The sequence below is a fragment of the Corythoichthys intestinalis genome, chromosome 13 (genome assembly GCF_030265065.1).
Source record: "Corythoichthys intestinalis isolate RoL2023-P3 chromosome 13, ASM3026506v1, whole genome shotgun sequence".
NCBI lineage: Eukaryota > Metazoa > Chordata > Actinopteri > Syngnathiformes > Syngnathidae > Corythoichthys > Corythoichthys intestinalis.
Genome location: NC_080407.1, coordinates 54,044,590 through 54,063,249, shown reverse-complemented (window position 1 = coordinate 54,063,249; position 18,660 = coordinate 54,044,590). Strand labels below are relative to the sequence as shown.

General features: G+C 45.4%; 1 protein-coding gene across 2 annotated transcripts; it reads left to right on the top strand.

The window, feature by feature from the left end:
* The first annotated feature begins 1,813 nt into the window (after positions 1–1,813).
* Positions 1,814–18,626, top strand: LOC130929217 (phosphofurin acidic cluster sorting protein 1-like). Of its 2 annotated transcripts, none has more exons than XM_057856259.1 (24): positions 1,814–2,208; positions 4,652–4,739; positions 6,573–6,662; positions 6,722–6,847; positions 6,911–7,055; positions 7,123–7,214; positions 8,843–8,920; positions 8,989–9,045; positions 9,104–9,264; positions 9,340–9,433; positions 9,500–9,583; positions 12,288–12,409; positions 12,682–12,811; positions 12,878–12,982; positions 13,051–13,157; positions 13,222–13,376; positions 13,448–13,567; positions 15,548–15,650; positions 15,720–15,762; positions 15,830–15,872; positions 15,944–16,082; positions 16,147–16,397; positions 16,461–16,580; positions 16,639–18,626. In XM_057856259.1, exons 1-24 carry the CDS (start codon positions 2,081–2,083, stop codon positions 16,755–16,757), a joined length of 2,700 nt encoding a protein of 899 aa, XP_057712242.1. In that variant the 5' UTR covers positions 1,814–2,080; the 3' UTR covers positions 16,758–18,626. The 2 variants fall into 2 exon arrangements, with proteins under 2 accessions (XP_057712242.1, XP_057712241.1); XM_057856258.1 differs by having other exon boundaries at positions 1,816–2,208; positions 8,986–9,045.
* The last annotated feature ends 34 nt before the right edge of the window (positions 18,627–18,660 follow it).

Here is an 18,660-nt window from a genome sequence, read left to right as displayed (position 1 = left end):
ACGTTGTTAAAGCGACAACCAGCGTGAGCAGAGAATGGAAAAGTTTATTCAACATGGCTAGCGCGAGCCATGTTGACTGTTGTCATTGACTTTTGTCGATGTGATTTTGGTAATTTCAAACTGATTTTGCAGCGGATCGGAACATTCTCGGCTCTCCCGTTCGCCATTTGTGTTATTGTTGTTGTGGAGACGACTTCTGACACGCAAGACAAATAATCGAATCTGATTGGACGGAGGAGTTTGTTCGGGTCGAGATGCCAATAAGGAGCTGGGTCCCAGACTATTCTCAATTTCAAATATTTTTTCGCATTCAAAAACTTTTGTATGATTGAAATTCTTTTTTTTGATTGAAGTGATTTTTCTTTTTGAAAATTATTTTTTGAAGTAACTCATTTTTTGATTGAATAATAATCACAAAAATGTCCTAGACAAAATGTGACCACAAATTAACATTACTTCAATCGAAAGTTTTTTTTCTTAAAAAAAAGTATTGTAAAAAGTATTGTAAGGCTTTTTTTTCTTTAAAAAAAACATGTAGGGCTTTTTTTCTTTAAAAGGCTTTTTTTTCTTTAAAAAAGTATTGTAAGGCTTTTTGTTTCTTAAAACAAGTAAAAAAAAAAGGCTTTTTTTCTGACAATACTTTTTACAATGCTTGTTTTTTAAGGCTTTTTTTCCTCAAAAAAAGTAAGGCTTTTTTTTTCTTAAAAAAAGTATTGTAGGGCTTTTTTTCTTTAAAAAAACGTAAGGCTTTTTAAAAAAAAAAAAAAGTAAGGCTTTTTTTTTCTTAAAAAAACGTAAAACTTTTTTTTTTCTTTAAAAAAAACTATTGTAAGGCTTTTTATTTCTTAAGTATTGAAAGGCTTTTTTTCTTAAAAAAAAAAAACGAAGGCTTTTTTTTCTCAAAAAGTATTGTAAGGCTTTTTTTCCTTTAAAAAAAAGTAAGGCTATTTTTTTCTTTTAAAAAAACTTGTAAAAAGTATTGTAAGGCTTTTTTTCTTAAAAAAAGTACTTTAAACAACTTGTAAGGCTTTTTCTCTTCAAAAAAAAAACTTGACTTTGAATTTCAAATATATTTTTGCATTCACATTTTTTTTTTTGATTGAAGTGAGTTTTTTTTTTTGGTTGAAAATATATTTTTTGATTGAAGCAACGTTTTTTGATTGAATACTAAAGAAATCTACCTCCTTATAGCCTCGCCCAGGGGATACAATTTTTAACTGAGGTAACAACATTGGCACGACACTGGCGGGCGTGCCGAATTCAATGGATGACGATCTTGGCTAAAAGTATTGCCTAAGCAGCCTGATTTAGAATTCCCCTCAAAAATGATGGGAAACAAAAAAACGCTCATTGTCAACTTATTTTAAATATTCTTGTAAGTTAATTTTATTGCTGGCACTGCATTTCAGGGTCATCAACATGTTGTGCCCCCCCTGCCCCAAAAGTAAAACTCCGCCTATGGGCACAGGATGTTTAGTTATACTGTTTTGTTGCTTAGCAGGCAGGCATAGCACTCTCAGTTGTATTGTATGGAAATTGTTCGTTTATTTTGTGTCACATCACATTACGGTCTGTTAATGTTAACTGTCCATCTCAAATTCAGTTGAAAATTTACACTGTCATCGCTTGCAAAGCGTTAAACGTACTGCTATGGGGAACCTCGTGTTGTGACTCAGACAATTGGAGCTTTTGTTCTTGGAAGCCTTTGGCAGCCCTCCCATAAGTGTACACTTGATGGACTTTGCGTCACCTGACACGTCTTAGTATGAAAGGTGACCCAACTCGGGATTATCTCCTTTAATCGTCTCCTTCTAATCACCTCAATGGATAGGAGAGAGTGATTCCGATTTCTCTGTTTTCCAAATAAGTGTGAGCTAAACGTTTCGTCATCTTTGTTTTGCTGCTTTTCCAGCACGGAGGCGGACGTTCTGTCTGATTTCCGCTTCCTGCGAACACCGTGACGTACTCGGCGGCGGCGACGTGCTCGCTCGCTCGCTGCCTGCCTGGCGGCCATTAACGCGCGTCCACGCGGCGGAGGTAGCGGAAAGGACGGCCAGCCGAGCCTCCTGTTCGCGGAAACATGGAGCGAGGCTTAGGGGGGCTGCCGCAGCCCTCCAAGCCGGTCAGCATCTCGACCAACCGGCCCGTTCATATGAACTTGTTCGCCACCTGGGAAGTGGACCGCTCCTCACCCAGCTGCGTGCCCAGGTAGGGCACCTTTTGTTTACATGTCACGTGACTCCAGTCGTCGCATTGTCGTATGGCGGACGACTCCTCTCATCCCGTTACGTATTCAAGACGCGAACGTGTAGGTCGTGTGAGCCGCTGGCTGCAGCCTGTTGCCATGGCAACGCAGCTCCACAAGGCGTCCAAAATGGTTGTCGCAACACCCCGACCGCTTCCTGTCTCACCACCACTTCCTGTTTTATGTCTTGGCTTGTCTTGAGAATTTAGATTGTCTTCCCACAAGGGTAGAATAGAATAAAATAGGATAGCCCTTTATTGTCATTACAGTTCATCAGATAAGGGCATAAGATATACATGACGCCTTCTGACCACGGTGAGCCCAACACACGCGTAATGCAGCTGACTGAGCGAGATTGACACTGACAAGCAACTGATGGGCAAGACATCTACAAGTCCACGTCTGCACCACCATATCCCGCCATCAGTTCTTCTGGCGGGACATCCATTTTTGCCATGCCTGATAACAAGAAGGCTCCACGACTGAGAATTTGAACATTTAGCACCGAGGCTGATAAAATCTCTCTGGTTGGCTTGGCAACAGTGACTCACGGACTTTTCAGCGCAACCTGCAATTGATAATTATCCTAAACAACACCAAAACACACCCTTCTCCCAGACTACGGACTCACCGGAGCCTTCAAAAGACTGAATTCTTTAGCTAGCACGGATTTTTTTTCAGGTATCTTTTATGATATAGTGACTCATGATCCAGTTGCACCTGTCTCTTTGCTCTTTTGCCTTACCAAATGATTGCTGTCAACTTGGAATGAATTATCAACTTGTGTTTCGAAGCATTTTTCCATCTTTTAGAATGGAGTCAGTACAAGGGGTGAAATCTAAGGTGAACGCGTCGAGTTTGGCCTTTTGGCCGGGTTGTTGGGGTTTCTGTTGAAATTGTGCTAGCGTAGTTCCAGCGGTTTGGCTAGCGTGAGTCTGGTATCTGGCTAAAAGGATCACATCTGCGGTTTTCCGTGGTCAATCGGTGACAAATAAAACCATTTATTATGCATTTTTATTTATTTATTTATTTTTACCTTCAATTGATTATACACATTTTATAACAACATGACAACACAGAACAACAACAACAACAAAAAACATTCCACAACTCAAATCATTTCACACATTAGCATACCACAGGTAGCTGTACACCCTATTTGTCAATAAAGTCCAATAAAGGTTTCCATATTTGCTCAAAGTCATAAATAAAACTATTTATGTCAAGTACTTATTTTTTTCACGGTGCTTTAAATACACCATGTGATTGAACAGTCATGCGTGATCATCGAACTGCAAGCTTGAGTCTGATTGGTATAATTGAGTCATGTGATTGTTATCGCAACGTCTCATTGGTGAAACTGGTTTAGCCACTGTAAAGGAAAATATAATATTGTTGAATAAAGAGGAAAAATGTAACGACTAGTGAAACCTAAAGTAGCGGAGTATTGGTAGCGTTTTTTCTTTACAAATTTACTCAAATAAAAGTAAAAAAGTATGGCTTATGAAAGAATCTGACGTTTTTGAAAGATTGCCAGAATCACGTCATCCCAACCGTTGGAACCGCGCTAGCTCATTTCCAACGATCCATAATCCGGCCAAAAGGCCAAACTCCGCACGTTCTCTTTAGTCTAAACCACTTGTACTGATTCAATTTTAAAGCTGGAAAAAGGCTTCGAAACACAAGTTGACAACTTATTCCAAGTCGGCAGCAATCATACAGCACAGAGAGACCCAGGCGAGGATGCAAACTGGGTCCGGGGTCACCAAAAATGACCACGATTAGTTGAATATTTAGTCTTTTCAAGGCTTTGGTGAAGTGGTCTGTGGTTCGGAAGACGGATGTGTTTTGGCGTTGTTTAGGATTATTGTCTGTTGTCGATTGGACACGAAGATCCGGGTGTTATTGTTGTCAGGGCAACGAGATTTAAGGATTTTACCATCCTAAGTGCCACTTGAGTGCAGTCGCGGGTTCCTCCTTATCACATGTTCCTTGTGGCAAGACAAGATATCCCGCCATTTGTTCTGGACGGTCCGGAAAAGCTGATTGCAGGATTTGGTGGTGCAGACGATGGCTTGTAGATGTCTTGCCAATCACCTGGTTGTCGGCGTCAATCTTGTTCAGCCAGCTGCATGACGCATGTGTTGGGCTTTTGAGGTCAGACGGCGTCCTGTATCTTTTTGTCCTTATCTGCCCGTTGTCTTGGCACTGCCAGTTCTAATCATTCCAAGTCCGACTGTTCATAATATCAAATATATTCTGCTTGTTTTTCTTAAACTTAACTATCCACCTCTGACTAGGAGCTACGTTTTTGTAGAATTGTATGCATGTTTCACGATTGGGCAGGGGAGAGGGATAAGCCTGGGTCAGGATGGCACGTGACTCCAGCCTCGTGTGTTGCACCAGGCTCTTCAGCTTGACCTTGAAGAAACTGGTCCTGCTCAAGGAGCTGGACAAAGACCTCACCTCGGTCGTCGTCGCCGTCAAGCTGCAAGTGAGAACTCACGGTCCATACACCTACAGTGGTAAAATGTATCTGAACCTTTAGGAATTTATCACATTTCTGCATAAAATCACCATCAAATCTGATCTTTGTCAAAATCACACAGATGAAAAAACAGTGTCAGCTTTAACTAAAACCACCCAAACATTTATAAATGTTCACATTTTAATGAGGATAGAATGCAAACAATGATTGAAGGAGGAATTGAAGAGCAATTGAATCCAATTTTTACCAAACAATTTAAGTCAGGTGTGTGCCCAATCACTGATGAGTGGTTTAAAGCTTCCCTGCCCACTATAAAACACACACCTGGTAAGAATTGTCTTGATGAGAAACATGGTCTGATATGCATTATGCCTCGGTCAAAACAGCTGTCAAGGATTGTTGATTTGTATAAAGCTGGGAAAGGATACAAAACCATCTCTAAAAGTCTGGATGTTCATCAATAGACAGAGAAGTTGTCTACAAATAGAGTTTGGCATTGTTGCTTCTCTCCCAAGGAGTGGCTGTCCACCAAAGATGACGCCAAGCGTTCAGCGCAGAATACTCAGAGAGGTAAAAAAGAATCCAAGACTGTCTGCTAAAGACTGACCGAAATCACTGATACAGTCCAAAATCTCTCTATACGTAAAACTATGTCCAAGAATAGTGTTCATGGGAGACTCCACGGAGGAAGCCACAGCTGTCTAAAAAAAACATTGTTACTTATTTAATGTTCGTAAAAAAGCACTTGGACACTCCACGGAAGTTTTGGCAAAATATTTTGGGGACTAATGAAACCAAAGTTGAATTGTTTGGGAGTAACACACAACATCACGTGTAGAGGAACAGCTCACCAACATCAACACTTCATCCCCACCATAAAGCACAGTAGAGGGAGAATCATGATTTGGGGCTGTTTTACTGCCTCAGGGCCTGGACAACTTGCAATCATTAATGGAAGAATGAATTCAAAAGTTTATCAGGATGTCACGCAGGAAAACCTGTGGCCGTCTGTCGGACAGTCGAGGCTAAAAAGAGCAACAAAACAATGATCCAAAACACAGAAGTAAATCAACTTCAGAATGGTTTCAGAAGAACAAAATACACGTTCTGGAGTGACCAACTCCAAATTCCAGACTTGAACCCCATTGAGATGCTGTGGCATGATCTAAAGATAGCGATCCATGCCAGACACCCCATGAATCTGTCTGAACTACAGAAGTTTTGTCGAGAAGAACGGGCCAAGATTAGTCCTGATCGGTGTGCCAGACTGATCTGCAGCTACAGGAAGCGACTGGGTGTGATTGGGCGCGCCCAGGTGGGTGGTCCTGGTGCCAGGATTGGCGGTTGGGCAGCGTAGGGTCGGTTGCCAACGGGCTTACACTCACAAGGGATTCACACGATTACCGGGTTCTAGATCACAGTGCTGATTTGTGTACACTCTACCCCTCCCAATCACTTAGCTTATAAACTTCCCCACCCTCAGAATAAACCAGGTATGTTGAATGATCACAGTGGGAGTATGTCATACTCTCAATGTTAAACTGTTCAGATGAACCGGACACTTAGACTTCCATTCTCCGTGTCAAACAGCTGACACCCAAGATTAGTCCTGATCGATGTGCCAGACTGATCTGCAGCTGTAGGAAGCGTCTGGGTGGTTTTACTTCAATCAGACACTGTTTTGTCATCTCTGTGATTTTGACAAAAATCAGATCACATTTGATGGGGATTTTATGCGGAAATGTGAGAAATCCCAAAAGGTTCAGATACTGTATCTCTTTGTGTGGTTAGGTATTGCACCCGCTACCTTATCAACTCACGCACTGGTTTTGTGTTCAGGGTTCCAAGCGGATCCTTCGCTCCAACGAGATTGTCCTGTCGTCGACAGGCCTGACAGAAACCGACCTCCAGCTCACCTTCTCCCTGCAGGTAAAACAATGGTTTCAAATAGGACTTTTTCCTAATGCTGACTTCGACGGCGTGCGCAGTACCCTCACTTCTTGAAGAGGGATGCCAACAAGCTGCAGATCATGCTCCAGCGCCGAAAGCGCTACAAGAACCGGACAATCCTGGGCTACAAGACGTTGGCTCTGGGTCTCATCAACATGGCAGAGGTACTTGGATGTCTCCGCAAGGCCTGGGCGGGAATAACCGCGGGGTTCCTCCTGTTCGCGCAGGTGATGCAACACCCCAGCGAGGGCGCTCAGGTTCTAGGTCTTCACAGCCAACTGAAAGATGCTTCACTGCCCGTGGCTGAGATGCGCGTCTACTCGCTGTCCAGCCAGCCCATCGACCACGAGGGACCCAAGGCCAAGATGTCCGGTACGGCCTTCTTATTTAAAGAGCGAAGCAAAGACACGCTTACCATCAAGCATCATCTTCCATCCAGACCGATCCCCAGACGTAGACAACTACTCGGAGGAAGAAGAAGAGAGCTACTCGTCTGAACAAGAGGGAAGTGATGATCCCGTCCACGGACAAGTAGGAGGACAGCTCTCGTATATACAGTGCCCTCCATAATTATTAGCACCCCTGAAAAAGATGTGTTTTTTAGCTTCTAATATATATTTTTTTTTAATTCAAATAATATGGGACCTTAATGGAAAAAAAGAAAACTCCAACCTTCAATACAAGTGCATTTATTCAGTGGGGAAAAAATCCCACATAATTTTTTTTTTTTATATATTATCAAATAATGTGTGTCACATTATTAGCACCCCTGGTTTGCCAAAAAAACAAGGTCTGAGGACTGAGATGGTGTTTTTCGAAATTTCCGGGTTCGCAGTGAGTCAGCAACGGGCACATTTTTGCAAAATATATGATGTTTATTGATTAGAAATTGCAAATAAATGAAGTTTATTGATTAGAATCCCACAAAGGCATGCAAAAAACAAGCAAAACACAAGAAACAATAGCGCTAGATAGAGTTTGTCAATCCTAAAATCCCCGCGTTACCGTTAAAGCACAACAAGATGTTCCTTAACAATGAAAATCTCTTACCGTTGACAAATGAGCGGAGAGCCAACGCCCCGGGTCAGAGTATCCAAGGAACAAAGCCGAGCGATTTCGTACGTTAATCCTACGGCGGACTCTGAGGGGGTGGAGAATGCTCCTGGCTCTAAGCCCAGGAGACGAACCATTCTGCCCATACATGGTAATCTTAACATGTCTTTTCTCAACCTCTTAAGGAGATGAGCCTCGTGTCCAAAAATGATTGGTTGACTTGTTGTGCAGTCCCGGCAGCAGATGTTTTGTCCCCGCGGTAAATATTATGGGTGCAAAACAAGTTATCTCGTGAGATTCCCTCCTAACTATGGAACCCAAGGTGAAAAACAATAACAAGTTGTTACAATCTAGGTCACAGAGGCAATCATACATCACAAAGGCATAATGTGCTAATGTTAAGGCATCACATAATATTTTCCCCCATCAGATGGCCATGGGAGGAGCTTGATTTTGTGTCTGGTGAACCATTTCTGTGTAGATTTGGCCATATGTTTAGGGTCATTGTCTTGCTGATAGACCCAGTGACGACCCATCTTCAGCTTTCGGGCAGAGGGCAACAGATTTTGATTTAAAATGTCCTGGTATTTCAAAGCATTCATGATGCCATGCACCCTAACAAGGTTCCCAGGGCCTTTGGAAGCGAAACAGCCCCACAGCATCACTGACCCACCCCCATACTTCACAGTGGGTATGAGGTGCTTTTCAGCATGCGCATCTTTCGTGGCACGGTCCCAGGCTTCAACTGGGACCGTGTGCTTTGGTCAGATGAGACCAAGATTGAGCTTTTTGGCAACAAACACTAAGTGGGTCTGGCGTGCCACGAAAGATGCGCATGCTGAAAAGCACCTCATACCCACTGTGAAGTATGGGGGTGGGTCAGTGATGCTGCGGGGCTGTTTCGCTTCCAAAGGCCCTGGGATTTTTTTATATCATTTTTGTCTTTTTTTCCTTTTTTTCCCATTAAGGTCCCATATTATTTGAATAAAAAAAAAATTAGAAGCTAAAAAACACATCTTTTTCAGGGGTGCCAATAACTACGGAGGGCACTTTAAGTTCTTCCTGGTTTTGTGTCTCTGAGCCTTCCCCTTTCCATCCCTTCCAAGTACCTGTATGACGAAGAAGAGGAAGTAAGGAAGAAGAAACCAAGGCGGAAGCTACCATCTAACGCCGCCATCACTAGGGTGAGCTCCGCTACATGTCACCGATAAATCGATCGCCTTCATCACCATCATCATCTGGCTTGCAGCAGCCAAACATCAAGCAGAAGTTCGTGGCCTTGTTGAAGAGATTCAAAGTCACCGATGAGGTAGGATGCTCAGGTTGGGTCACAGACAGCGGCTTACTACCCCGCCTGTGGTGCTCAGGTGGGCTTCGGTCTGGAGCACGTGTCCAGAGAGCAGATCCAGGAGGTGGAAGAGGACCTGGATGAGCTCTACGATAGCCTGGAGATGTACAACCCTAGCGACAGCGGGCCCGACATGGAGGAGACCGACAGCATCGTGAGCACACCCAAACCCAAACTCAGGTGCGAATCCCCCACTGTCAGACCTACGAGGTTTTCACCGGATCACAACGACAGCTGAGTCTTCTTTGTGTCCAGGCCCTTCTTCGAGGGGATGTCTCAGTCCAGCTCCCAGACGGAGATCGGAAGTCTTAACAGCAAGGGCAGTTTGGGCCGGGATACTCTGAGCCCGGTATGAAGGGATGGTGTCTTGTCTTTGGGTGCGGCGCACATGTGTCATCCCCCGGTCTGCCAACAGGGAGAGCCGCCTCCTGGCGACAAGATGAAAACCTCCCGGAGTCGTGTCCTGGACGAGGCGGCGCTTTTGGAGAGCGACGTGCTGGTATTGCATTGTATTGTATTAACCGGGAACACATTATTTGACACCAGCGTCCTAACACTGTCATAAGACCAAATGAACCACCATGAAGCTTTGAGAAGTATCTTAATTTTACGGACTATATGGCGGACCTGACTAGAAGTCGCCACCCACTAAATTTGACATTAAAAACGGCATTTGTTCATAGGGTTAGGGTTAGGGTTAGGCTAACCCTAGCGGCATCATAAGATCAAATGAACCAACATGATGCTTTGCAGCCAATTGGATCACTGCTTCAGGAAGCTTCATTTGGCCATCACTGCTCCCTTGGAGGAGACAGTCAACCTCTGCTGCAACTTGCTGACAACACTGTTGTCATCCAACATGCCTCCTAGCATGCATTGCATAAAACTGTCATAGGACCAAATGAACCACCATGAAGCTTCGAGAACCAATTGGCTGCAAAGCTTCATTGCTTCAAGAAGCTTCATTTGGCCATCACTGCTCCTTTGGGGGAGACAGTCAAGCTCTGCCAACAATACTGTTGTTGTGCAACATGCCTCCTAGAATGCATTGCAGCGCTACATATGTAAATAATTAAAATTCATGTTCTGTGCTAATTATTTCTTCAGCTACTCTTCCAGTTTCATTCATTGCTAGCTACGGTATTTGGAAACACGTTATGTGACAGTGGCGCCATAAAACTGTCATAAGACCAAATGAACCATCATGAAGCTTCGAGAACCAATTGGCTGCAAAGCTTCATTTAGCCATCACTGCTCCCTTTTGGGGAGAAAGTCAACCTCTGCTGACAACACTGTTGTCCTCCAACATGCCTCCTAGCATGCATTGCAGTGCTCCGGATGTAAATAACAATCAAAATTTATGTTCTGTGCTAATTATATCTTCAGTTACTGTTCCAGTTGTTTCATTAATCGCTAGTTATGGTATTTGGTAACACTTTATTTAACAGTGGTGCCATAAAACTGTCATAAGACCAAATGAACCACCATGAAGCACCATTCATTGCTTCAAAAAGATTCATTTGACCATCACTGTTCCCTTGAAGGAGACAATCAACCTCAAAATTCATATTCATATTCTGTGCTCATTTTTTCTTCAGTTATGGTTCTATTTATTTACTTAATTACTAGCTCTAGTACTGTAATTTTCGGACTATAGGCCGCTACATTTTTCCTTCATTTTGAATCCCGCGGCTTGTTGTCCAGTGCAGCTTATTTGTTGATGTATTTGGGTTAATAGGCAACACGTGCCTCTTAGCATGCATTACAGCGCTAAAGATGTAAATAACAATCAAAACTCATGTTCTGTGCTAATTATTTCTTCAGTTACTGTTCCAGTTATTATGGTATTTGGTAACACTTTATTTGACAGCGGTGTCATAAGACTGTCATAACACCTTATGGGTCTTCTGTCATAAACATTCAATAAGGCCCAATGCAGAGTCATGTCATAATTATGACAGTCTTATGACGCCGCTGTCAAATAAAGTGTTACCAAATACCGTAACAAGCAAATAATGAAACAACTGAAACAGTAACTGAATCAAGAATTAGCACAGAACATGAACTTTGATTGTTATTTACATCTGTAGCGTTGCAATGCATGCTAGGAGGCATGTTTGACAACAACAGCAGGTGGCAGCAGAGGTATACTGTTAGTGATGGCCAAATGAAGCTTTTTGAAGCAATGAAGCTTTGCAACCAATTGGTTCAAAGCTTCACAGTGGTTCATTTGGTCTTATGACAGTCGTATAATGCTGTTGTCTAATAAAGTGTTATGGGTTAATATCTTTTGGTGTAAGTAAATATCCCATGAGACAGCGCGGACAGCTGTGGCTTAAAGTCCAGTGCCGCTTATCTATGAACAAATGTCGTTTTCGTGTCAAATTCGGTGGGTGGCGGCTTATAGTCAGGTGCACCCTATAGTGCGAAAATTAGGGTATTTGGTAACACTACTTATTTGACAGTGGTGCCGTAAGACTGTCATAAGACCAAATGAACCACAATGAAGCTTTGAACCAATTGGCTGCGAAGCTTCATTGCCTCAAGAAGCTTCATTTGGCCATCACTGACAGTCAACCTCTGCTGCCACCTACTGTTGTTGTCAAACATGCCTCCTAGCATGCATTGCAGCGCTACAGATGTAAATAACAATCAAAATTTGTGTTCTGTGCTAATTATTTCTTCAGTTGCTGTTCCAGTTGTTTCATAAATTGTGAGTTATGGTATTTGCTAACACTTTATTTGACAGTGGCGCTATATAAAACTGTCATAAGACCGTCATATTTATGACACGACACTATCATGGGCGTTACTAAATGACTATGACAGATGTCATTAAGTGTCATCGGGCAAATTATGTGACCAACTCCATTTATGTCCAGCTCGGATCTTTTACATCAATTCAAAAGTGAGATAAATGCCGGCTGACACAAAATGACATCTGTCATAAGCATTCATTGATGCTGATGACAGTGTCATGTCATAATTATGATTATTTAATGACAACCTTATGGCACCACTGTCAAATAAAGTGGAAATAATGAAACAACTGGAAAAGTAACTGAAGAAATAATTGGCACAGAACATGAATTTTGATGGTTATTTCCATCTGTAGCACTGCAATGCACTCTAGGAGGCATGTGTTCTGTAGACTGCCTTATCAGCTTGTGACTCGATCCAACTTTGCTCTTTTACACGTGCAGGAGGGTGCTGACCTGGAACTGCTGGCGGCCGCCGCCCCCTGCATCACTGTCTCTGTGGTGGAGAAACCCCGTACGCCCATGAAGAGCGGCAAAAGCGAAGGGCAGACGGCGCCGTCGCCACGGTAATGTCACGCAACCTGACCGCTGACAGACCTGCACGCGATCCTTGACGGACTGGCTAAATCGCTTTTCTGTTGCTCGGATTAATGGCATGGCACACTGCGGTTCAACTGAAGCATTTAAAGTGTAAGAGATGAGTAGAGCAAAAATAAAATAATAGGAGTGGCACGAAAACGGCTGGTAAGTGCTTGAAAGATGCTAATCGGCGGATGAGCGCGGAACCCCCGGCTGGAGTTCGGTGACAAACGTTTGGAAAAGGTCTATCGCTACGCAGGTTGGACGGCGGCCACACCCCTTCCCGGCAGAAGCGTGTCGGAGGCACGCCTATCAAATCCAAGGCGCCGAGCGAGCGAGCCAACAGTTCCGACTCCGAGAGGTCGCCCGAGCTGGCGCACGGAACGCCGGTAAATGTCGCTAACCATTGACGTCACTTACCGTTCTTGAAACTAAGCACTCATATGTCCATTCAGGTGCTGCGTAAGGCAGCGTATGACCAGCTCAACCTCATCCTCTCGACCGACTCGGCCCTTCCGGAAAGCCTCATCCTGGTTGGTGGCGGCGACTGGCAGGGGCAGGTACGCCCGACTCGACTCCGACGCAAGTCCGCGCCCGCCTTATCGACAGTGTATGTGTTGTGTGTTAGTACGTGCTAGAGCAGCTGCAGTTGCACAAGCAGCCGGTGGTATGCACGTGCTCACCGGCGGAGATCCAAGCCGTCCTCTCCGCTGTCCTCACGCGCATCCAGAAGTTGTGAGTACTCGGCGGTGCTGCAAAACCCTTCAGAATCAAAGGGCTAACCTGAGCGGATCCGCAGCTGCAACTGTAACGCGTCCATGCCGCGCGCGGTGAAGGTGGCAGCCGTGGGTGGACAAAGTTACTTGGCCGCCATCTTGCAATTTTTTGTAACGCAGCTAGCCAACAAGACGTCAGATTGGCTCAACCACATGCGCTTCCTGGTGATCCCTCTGGGTACGTGGCAAGATGGCGCTTCCCTCGGCCCTCACGGCGCAGCTGACGACCTTTTTGTCTTTTCTCGCCAGGATCCCATCCCGTGGCCAAGCACCTAGGTGCCCTGGACAATCGCTACAGCTCCTCCTTCCTGGACGGCGCTTGGCGAGAAGTCTTCAGTCGCGCCGAGCCTCCTCCCGCAGGCTCCCCAGGTAAATAGATTTTGTAACTGTCTTTTCAATTCTTACTGTGCAAACTGGAGAAATTACTATAGGGCTTTGTGGGGATACAGATCTTAGCCCCGCCCAGGTTGGTCTGGGGGCATTTCGGGGACATTATCAGGTCACTTCCTGTTGATTTGGGGACATTTGGGGGACACGTCCTGGTCATATCAGGTCACTTCCTGTTGATTTGGGGACATTTAGTGGACATGCCCTGTCATATCAGTTAATTTGGGGACATTTGGGGGACATGTCCTGGTCATATCAGGTCATTTGGGGGACATGTTCTGGTCATATCAGGTGGGACATATGGGGGACATGTCCTGATCATATCAGGTCATTTGGGGACATGTTCTGTTCATATCAGGTCATTTGTGGGACATGTCCTGGTCATTTGGGGACATTTGGGGGACATGTCCTTGTCATATCTGGTGGGACATTTGGGGGGGACATGTCCTGATCATATCAGGTCATTTGGGGGACATCTCCTGGTCATTTGGGGGACATGTCCTGGTCATATAAGGTCATTTGGGGACAACTGAGGGACATGTCCTAGTCATATCAGGTCATTTGGGGACATTTGGGGGATATGTCCTGTTCATATCAGATCATTTTTGGGGGGGACATGTCATGGTAAGTTGGGGACATTTGGGGGACGTGTCCTGTTCACATTAGGTCATTTAGGGACATTTGGGGGACATGTCCTGGTCATATCAGGTCATTTTGGGAACATGTCCTGGTCATATCAGGTCATTTGGGGACAATTGAGGGACATGTCCTGTTCATATCAGGTCATTTGGGGGAGATGTCCTAGTCGTATCAGGTCATTTTTTGACATTTGGGGGACATGTCCTGGTCATATCAGGTCATTTGGGGGACATGTCATGGTCGTTTGGGGACATTTGAGGTACATGTCCTGGTCACATCAGGTCATTTGGGGACAATTGGGGGACATATCCTGTTCATATCAGGTCTTTTGGGGGACATGTCATGGTCGTTTGGGGACATTTGAGGGACATGTCCTGGTCACATCAGGTCATTTTGGAACATTTGGGGGACATGTCCAATCGTATCAGGACATTTGGGGGACATGTCCTGGTCATATCAGGTAATTTGGGGACATTTGGGGGACATGTCCTGCTCATATCAGGTCATTTGGGGGACATGTCATGGTCATTCGGGGACATTTGGGGGACATTTCCTGGTCACATCAGGTCATTTGGGGACATTTAAGGGACATGTCCTAGTCATATCAGGTCATTTGGGGACATGTCCTGGTCACATCAGGTCATTTGGGGGACATGTCCTAGTCATATCAGGTCATTTGGGGACATTTGGGGGACATGTCCTGGTCACATCAGATCATTTGGGGACATGCCCTGGTCATATCAGGTCATCTGAAATAATATTCCAAAAATTACATTTTTTGGGGAAAATCCAGCTTTAACAAAAAGCTTTCTGTCTCCATTGCAATAATGTAAATTAAACCATAGCCTCACAACAATAATAATTGATAATGCAAATCACAACAGAGGGGTCGATTATACAAACTGTCAAATGGCAGCAATGTCTCGGCAAGCCGCCTAGAATCGGTTTAAAGACACTGCTGTTGAGCTGGAATTAGATGCAGGTACGACGTTGGGAACTCGTCCTACATCTCTGTAACAAAACAATCTGACCAGCAGCAGAATGTGACAAAATCATGCCAGTCGTCATACTAGCTACGCTTGCTAGCTAGCACAGCTATCTCACAGTCCAGACCAACCACGTCATCACCCCCAGCGTGCATTGCCCGCATAAAACATGGCGCCCTCCGTAGGTCAAAACATGTACTAAATATGATAGATTTTGAAATCAATGGTGATAATATATGTGTTTGTAATAACATTTTCGTAAAAGAGAACAATTGTGGCTTATTAAAGCCTACAAGTTGGAAGTTCCCTTTAAGACTCGAAACTCGGTCTTCTCCAGACCAACTGGACGTGGCTGGGAGGATTGCACAGTACATCAACGGGGCCACACTAGCTCACCAACTTCCCATTGCCGAGGCCATGTTGACCTGCAAACACAGGACGTGAGTAACTGCCCCGCGGGGCCTCACGCACAAACCGTTTGTGCAATAACGAGTGACGTCTCACCCCAGGCGAGAGGAAGACTCTTACCAGAAGTTTATTCCCTTCATTGGGGTAAGCACTAGCTTGGAGTTCGCACCGAAGGTCAGCGGTGAGGCTGATGTCACTTCCTTTTTCACAGGTAGTCAAAGTGGGCGTGATAGAGTCCGGACCCTCGCTAACTGGTAAGCAAACGAATCGGCGTGGCGTCCGTTTGGTGCTGTATCACTAGCTTTATTCGCGGCTGTTTTTCAAGGAGATGCGGAGGAGCCCGTCGCTGCGAGTTTAGCCGTCCCTTCCTCGTCCCCTCCTTCCCACGGCTCGCCCGCAGGAACGATCAAGGAGGCGGCCACTCCACCTTCGTCACCTTCCGTAGGAAGCGTCACCGCGCAGGGGTGAGAATCCGACCGTAAGAACTCGGACCAGCCGTCCAGCTAAAATTGTGCTGACGGGTTCTAGGAGTCCAGGCGTGTCGCACGGGGTGGACGCCATCGGTCTGCAGGTGGACTACTGGCTGGCGTCACTAGCTGAAAAGAAGCGAGAGGGCGAGCGTCGCGACACGGCCTGCAAGAACACGCTGAAGAGCGCCTTCCGCTCGCTGCAGGTCAGCAGGCTGCCCAGCGGGGGCGCCGGCGCGGGGGGCGAGCCTCATGGCATCCATGTCAGCACCATGGCCATGACGGTGGTCACCAAAGAGAAGAACAAGAAAGGTGCAAATGAATAATTCTCACCGGGTGACTTTGCCCTCACCTGCCACTTTCTCTCCTTCCTAGTGGCCACCATCTTCCTTGGAAAGAAGCCCAGAGAGAAGGAGTTGGACTCTAAAAGTCAGGTGATTGAAGGCATCAGTCGCCTCATCTGCTCGGCCAAGCAGCAGCAGACCATCCTGAAAGGTAGGCGCCAAAATCCGCAAAAAGGCTTTCCCGGGTTTGTAACCTTCTCCTATCTCAGTGTCCGTGGACGGCGTGGAGTGGAACGACGTCAAGTTCTTCCAGCTGGCTGCTCAGTGGCCCACTCACGTCAAATACCTTCCCGTGGGACTTTTCGGCTACACAAAGCCCCCAACCTAATCGACGCCACCTCCGTGCTACACACGTCGCGCTAATATGCAATCCGGGCCGCCTGTCGCGTTCCTTCTCACGCTTTCCGCATCGCAGTAGAAGCCCCTCGTTGTCAAAGACGTGACGTAATCGTGTACCCCCTCACACTCGTCAAATCAAAAAGCTTGAATCGCCTTCCGACGCCGTGACATGGCTTCTCTTAGATGGCGTGTCACGCAAGGTGGTCGAGTTGTTGGATTGTCAGCCATTGTGATGTCAAAGTGCCCTTAAGCTAAGAAATTGGGATCATGTGACTAGCAAAGCATGCAGTTTTAACAACAACCAATCAGTTACTTCTCTGAAAGTTACTTTCTGTGTGTAAGAATGTATCTTCCGTGGTACACACCAGTTTGCCACGCCACAACATAGCACCTGTGTTCCTATGGCTAATATTGTCCAAATTGAGGACGCCAAACATGAAAAAAAAAACCTCCTCTATAAATGTCTGTGAGCCCGGGAGGGTAAATTCATACAAAACAATGAAAAAGGGGAAGTAGATGATGTCTTTGTGTGCGTTTCCGTGGTGCTACAACGTCTTGTGCGCGTGAACTCAAGTCCTGTCGTTGCATAGCTAGGAAACGTTTGGGGGACCGTTAGGGACATAATTCAGGATTACCTTTCACACACACTACTGAAACGTTTTCTGCGTACACATACACCTGAAACGCTCGCACGTATCCATGTGAGACGCTCGGACGCATACATGTGAAACATTTTTTGCGAGACATGCGAGACGCTCGCACACATACATGTGAAATGCTCGCACGTACTGCATACATGAGACGTGTGAAACACGCACATGTGAAATCCGCCCATGTGTATATGTGGGATGCTTGCACACATACATGTGAGACGCTCGCACGCATACATGTGAAATGCTCGCACGTATACATGAGACGCACATATGTGTGTGAAACATTTCTTGCGCATGTACACATGTGAATGGGCGCGCCGTTCACGTTTCACACATATGCGTGCGTCTCATGTATATATGCGAGCATTTCTCATGTTTGTGTGCGAGCGTCTCACATGTATGCGTGTGCAAAAAATGTTTGACATGTATGCGTTCAAGTGTCTCATGTATGCGTGCGAGCGTCTCACATGTATATGCACGAAAATTTCACCTGTGCGTGCAAGCATTTTACATGTATAGGTGTGAGCGTCTCGCATGTATGCATGCGAGCGTCTCACAATTGCTATGCGAGCGTCTCACATGTATACGTGCGAGCATCTCACATGTATGCCTGCGCAACAAATGTATGCATGCAAGCGTCTCACGTGTATACATGCAAGCGTCTCACATGTATGCGTGCGAGCGTCTCATATGTATACATGCGAGCGTCTCACATGTATGTGTGCGCCGAAAATGTTTCACACGTATGCGTGCGAGCGTCTAACATGTATAGGTGCGAAGATTTCACATGTATGCGTGATCAGACAAGGTTTCACTAGTGTGTGCGAGAACGTTTGACTAGTGTATGTGTGTCCCTAACGGCCCCCATAGAAACGGGCTCCATCCGGGTCTTCGTCGTGATGTGGCGTGGCGTAGCGTGGGGAGAGGTGTTTAGCACATGTGCTGTTGTCTCTTCCATTTTGCCTCTAACAGTAATAAGAAGAAGTAATAATAATGCTTGTAAATATTGTATGTGACATTGTTTGATGTTTTGTAGTACTGCTTTTTCATGGTTGCCTTTATTTGTCAGTCGAACAGAATTGAGTGGAACGTGCTTGTTTTGTTTTGTTCAATCAAAAAGGTGGCACGTGGATACTGTGAGTGTATTTGTACACCTTACCAAGACACACATGCATCATTTATATTAAAATGTATACATGGAAAAAGTTGTTTTTGGCAGCCCATTTTGGTCTTAGTCTG

Coding starts and splice junctions, on each gene's coding strand:
- LOC130929217 (XM_057856258.1), top strand. CDS start 2,081: ATGGAGCGAGGCTTAGGGGGGCTGCCGCAGCCCTCCAAGCCGGTCAGC. Junction 8,921..8,985: donor CTAACGCCGCCATCACTAGG/GTGAGCTCCGCT, acceptor TCTGGCTTGCAG/CAGCCAAACATCAAGCAGAA. Junction 12,812..12,877: donor AGCTGGCGCACGGAACGCCG/GTAAATGTCGCT, acceptor ATGTCCATTCAG/GTGCTGCGTAAGGCAGCGTA.